This window comes from Morone saxatilis, unplaced genomic scaffold (assembly GCF_004916995.1).
Source record: "Morone saxatilis isolate NCDOM2014 unplaced genomic scaffold, NCSU_SB_2.0 Contig5, whole genome shotgun sequence".
Classification (NCBI taxonomy): Eukaryota; Metazoa; Chordata; class Actinopteri; family Moronidae; genus Morone; species Morone saxatilis.
This window is the reverse complement of record NW_023340095.1, coordinates 24197160-24202679: the sequence shown is the minus strand read 5'-3', so window position 1 is coordinate 24202679 and position 5520 is coordinate 24197160. Positions and strand designations below refer to the sequence as shown.

Genomic DNA, 5520 nt, shown 5'->3' with positions numbered 1-5520 from the left:
CGCAGATCTCATTACAACTTAGGGGGAGACCACATCAATGTAGCATTAGCTTGCTAACTAAAGCAACAGGGCAGTCCAATACTTTAATACTTGAAGAAACTACAGATTTGCTCATTTTGTGCTGCTAGCTTGATTACTCTGAGCTAAAAACAGCACATAGATGCACTGAACGTAAGAGGGACAAAGTTCTCAGATGCAGATGCAGATGCAGTGCAAATAAATGTTGATTATCGACATATACAAAGATGGACGACATGACAGTCCTTCAAGTGAAGCCCAAACATCATGATCACACCCTGGTGCCTGACTGCAGTATAGATCATAAAGTTAGCTGGCTCCATGTTAGCAAATAGGACATTAAGTAATTTCCTCCCGGGGATTATTAAAGTATTTCTGATTCTGATTCTGATTCTGATTGGTAAGTAAATATATTTAAAAAAAAATTCCAAAGATGATTTATGGCATTGTATTATCATCCCTAGCATTGCATGCTTGTAGTCATATTGACCAACAAAAGGCTACACCATCCTACAACCGTGCAGACGCTTCCTGGCTGCACCTGATTGGACGAACGCTGTGTTTTGAGTTTGTATATTATCCACTCATCCAGCAGCGCTACCCGTCGCCTCTGGAAACAAAAAAATGTTTAAACTGTGGTTGCCCGGTGGTAGTTTTTGTAAATTCCAGAGAAAGTTTCTAAACGAGCCACCATGATGGTCGGGTTTGAAATCTCCAATTAGGTGCAGTCAGAAAATGTTTGCGTGGTTGTAGGAGTTTTTTTTTTTTTTTACTTTGGTTGCTCAAAATGACTACAAAGATCCAATGCTGGTAAAGCGGCATGACCATGACATTGAAAAATGCTCCAATGGATACTTACCATCAGACCTCTACTTTATGCAAATAAAGAGCAGCCAACATGACGGCCCATCTTTCAAAACACACGCAGCACTACCAGAATACATCGCATTGACAATGAATGGCAGGCGTGGAAATGACTGATCCTGTGGACACGTTGCACAAGCAAGCAGTTGAGTTCAGACGACTGAGCAGGATACATAAATAAAACCTTCATAAAAAGTTGTGTTTATGTGAAATAAGTGGAAGTGGCTTCTATTCAATATATTTTCAGTTACATAATTGATTAAGAACTTTAGGATTTGTCGTTTTGTTAGACAAAATTATGACAGTTCATCCTGAGGGGAACATGAATGTCAAATTTCATTTCAATCCAACCAATAGGCTGTTGTTGAGATGTTTAGTCTGGACCGAAGTGCTGGACCGACCAGCAATACAGTCATAAAAGCAATGCTGCTAGCATGACTACAAACAGAAGAGAATCATCATTAAGCGATGAGGTATTCATGGTGGCAGCAACAGCTTCCAGATGACCCATGATGCTCCTCTCCTGTTCCTCCCACCACTGCTGTCCCGCCTTGTGCATGGTCTGTCTGCCAGATCTGTAATTCAAGAAGTTTTCAAGCTTAATTTTCCTCACTGATCTCCTCTGTTAGTACATCTGTCTTTAAGTACATAAATTCCCGAACACAAGGGATTCTGTTGATTATATTGTCTCTTGTAACTTTCTCCCCTGAAACCTCACATCAACGGAGCAGCTGTTACTTGCTTTCAGACTGAACGTTAAACCAATGTGACTTCAAAATAAAAGTGTAAATTAAACAGGATAATGGTAATTATGGGCGCCAGGCATAGTTGATAAGAGTAGCCTATTAGTAGGCTAATTAATTAATTAAGAACATTTTCTTTTGTTGAACAGATAAACCTAATCTTATCAACATAAGACAATTGATTAAAAAAAAAAAAAATGTCATTGTATGTGAATCAGTCAATATTTGGCACTAAGAATAAAAAATACTTCAGCAGTTAATTGTTTTTGATCAATTTTCTGTCAACTAATTGATTTATTGACTTTTTATTTTCAGCTCTAAAGAGGAAGTCACAAATAGTTCTGATACTGATCATAAGTCTGTACAAATAACAAAAAACATAACTAAAAACACAAAAAGTGAACAAAACACTGGGCTGAAACATTGAATACGGGACGAATATTCTGTTAGATTCGTTTTTTATTTCAGTATCTTATTTTGACATTCCGACAGGAAGTTGTATCATCCCTGCTAGCTTGATTGTGGAGGAAACTTTGTTTCCAGGGAGAGCGCGCTCCTCCTCTCCACGCTTCAGACCTGCGGACACACCAGCGGGACACTTTTTCAAGAAACAAGCGCTTCACTTAACAACCGTCCACCGCGCTCCTCTCCTCGGAAACCGTTGTTCCACCTTCGCCGCTGCTTCTCTGTGAGCTCTCGGAGGGATTACCGGGGAGGACGGAGGAGGGATGGAGAGGTCCCGTTAAAGTTGAAAGCACAAGAGAAGCTCAGTCTGTCTGCGGCTCCTCCGGTGCTCCCACCGCGCTGAGCGAGCGGCTGTCCCCGCCTCGGAGGCCATGGGCTGCGGCTTGCGGAAACTGGAAGACCCGGAGGACAGCAGCCCCGGGAAGATCTACTCCACCTTGAAGAGACCACAAGTGGAGTCCAAAACGGATACTGTGTACGAGTATGTGCTGCTCGACTTCAGTCTGGAAGGTAGGCTTGCTGCCAAAATGCTGCCTGTATTATTGTAACAAATGGAATATATCTGGGTGTTGGACTGTTGATCAAACAACTCAAGTGGAGTTGAGATGATTAATCGTTCAACCGAGAATTGTTCGGAAACTGTTTTCAAAATTGATGATTCATTTCTGTCAACTTTCAGACAAAAATGCTATAAAAACAAACAACTGCTCCAGGTCGGGCTTGGACTGAATTTTGTTTTATTTTTAAGTATATATGATTTTTTAAGAGTAAATGTGTTATTTATTTGTTTTGCAATACATTTTATTTATTCATTTATTTGAAGTGGAAAGTCAGGTTTGGGTCGGGCTGGTCCAAATGCGAATTTGCTAGTTTTCTTTATCATAAATGAAAGTACATTTAATATCTTTGGGTTTCAGCTGTTGGTCGGACAAAACCAGCAACCAATAATGAATATGTCACCCCGGTCTCTGGAGACTTTTCTGACTGTTTATTTGAGCTGAAACGATTAGTTGATTATTTGATTCATGTCAAAATTTAGTTTAATCTAAAACCCAAAACATGTGCTGGTTTCAGCTTCTCCAGTGCGAGGATCTGATGCACTATTTAATATCATTTTAAGTAGAATATCTTTTCAAGACCTTAGATTTAAGACATAATAATTAAGTATTTTCTGACATTTTATAGACTAAATCAAGTAAATAATGCATAGATCGATACTAAAATACAAAAAAACTACTAAAATATTTGCTACCCTACATTATTTTATAGACCTAGAACTATTAATCAATAAATCAGAAAAAGTATTATGGATAATAAAAATAATCAGAATATTATTAATAATAATTAGCTGCATAACTTTGCATTTATTACTTTTTATTACTTCCCATTTGTCTCATTGTCACTGATTAATCTTAAGGGAGGTAGACACACTAGAATAAGGATATAAGCCCCCCTAAAAATATTATTATAGTTTTAACCATTTACCATTTTAAAAAGGCCTCTTATGTGTTGCTTCCTTTGACTAAAACTTGTTTATTTGACCTTAAAATGCTCCTAAATAGCAGACATCCTGTTTATGGCAGTTTTATTTGAACATGGAATCACTTTATTGTTCACACAGGAGCTTTGTTTTCCTCTGATGCTTGTGAAGTGATATAAAATTGGCTGTGTAGCCAGACAGGGTGCAGTTAGTATCCATATTGCTACTGTTTTTAAATTCCACTCAATTTAATTTTAAGGCCCTTTCAATGTGATACTTGGCTCTGGCTTTTCCTAGCAACAGGGCTGCTCGGTCAGCCTATGTAGAAATAGGTCACTCAAGGTTTTTTCCTGCCTTCTCTACTAGCCCTTCTCCCCTTGGCACACACACTTGGACACACACCCTTTCCCATGTCGTAGGCATGCAGTAAAATGCAGCACCCTCCCAGAGAAGAACCCACCTGCTGGGATACAGAATTTAATTGGAACATGCATGGGGATCTCGGACGGCCGAGGGTTGCCATTTTTCAAGGATAATCCCTTCATCTGGTCCTCAGACCGGCTGTTTTGACTGTGACCTATTTGGAAGGAAATGGTGATTAAGTTCTGAATGGGAGCCTAGCATGTAAACAGCAGGCCGACATCATAATGAGTCATGGAGGAAAGTGCTGCCTTCCAAATTAAGGGGATCGGGGAAGTAAAGTACATATCCCGCCTTCTAATGACTTTAGGATTGTCCAGCATTCGGCGTGGGTCCAGTCCTGTGTACGTGAGATCAGATCATGTAGACTCGCTTCAAAGTAGGGCTGTAACTATTAAATGACTATTTTTATTATGGACAAATCCACAGATCATTTTCAAGATTAAGCGTTTCACCTATAAAAAGGCAAAACATTGCATGTCTTGTTCTGTAAAACCAACAGTCCCTTGCATAGGACAGATCTACAGAGACTGGACAGTCCACACATAAAGATTGATTCCAACTTGCACAGATTTTTTACTCTTTAGTAGGGCTACAAATATCGATTCATGTGTAGATCATTTTCTTAATTAGTTGTTTGGTCCAAAAAAAGTCAGATAATGTTGATCAGTGTCTCCAAAAGCCCAAGGTGACGTCCTCAAATGTCTTATTTCGTCCACAACCCAGATAGATAGATATTCAGTTTACTGTCACAGAGGATGAACGAAACCAGAAAATATTCACATTGAAGAAGCTAAAATCAGTGTAATTGGTTTTCTTTAAACTACTATAAAAACAATTAATTTATCAAAATAGGTGCCGATTAATTTAATAGTTGACAACTAATCGATGAATCGTTGTCTTTAGTCGGTCAGGAAGGAGCATAAACCTCACAACCATACAACCCACTGAACCACTGCTCAGTAATGACTGGAGTTCTGGAGGTAGATGACCCTGCAAATCCCGCGAGAACGCCAACTATGTTCTTCTACCAAAACAAACATGGTCGGCAACCAGCCACTTGGTTTGTTTATATGCAGTGACATTTGTGCTGAAAAGGCCAGAAAAGGCCAAAAAAGGAGTAAAAAAGCACAGGGTCTGGGGAGATGTTGGAGGGAGAGGAGTGTACGACTTTGGAGGGAATTGGAGGCGAGTGAACTTTGTAAAACAAAGCTGACTTCAGGTAAAGCCAAGTCATTTAGCACGATCTTTTAAGTCACTTCACACGAATATCAAACATCTTAAAAAATCTTTAGGAGAATTATTGGCAGTGACTGGATCTGAAGATTCAAAGGACCATTGTGAAGGATTTAGTGGCATCTAGCTGTGAACTGAATACTGCTCACCTTCCAAGCGTGTAGGAGAATATCCAGTGGCCGCAGAAAATGCAAAAGACCCTATCTAGCTCCAGTGTTTGGTTTGTCTGTTCTGGGCTACTGTAGAAACATGGCGGACTTCTCATTCTAAGATAACAAAAACACAATGATTCCT

The 5520-nt window shown here is 39.4% G+C and overlaps 1 protein-coding gene across 1 annotated transcript in view; it reads left to right on the top strand.

Annotated features, from left to right (window-relative positions):
* Positions 1-2164: 2164 nt before the first annotated feature.
* Positions 2165-5520, top strand: part of rftn2 (raftlin family member 2) — a gene marked incomplete in the record, with an annotated part of 22985 nt that continues 19629 nt past the window's right edge. The window contains 1 exon segment of the mRNA XM_035677180.1: positions 2165-2600. Within this exon segment, the coding sequence (XP_035533073.1) occupies positions 2462-2600 (139 nt within the window).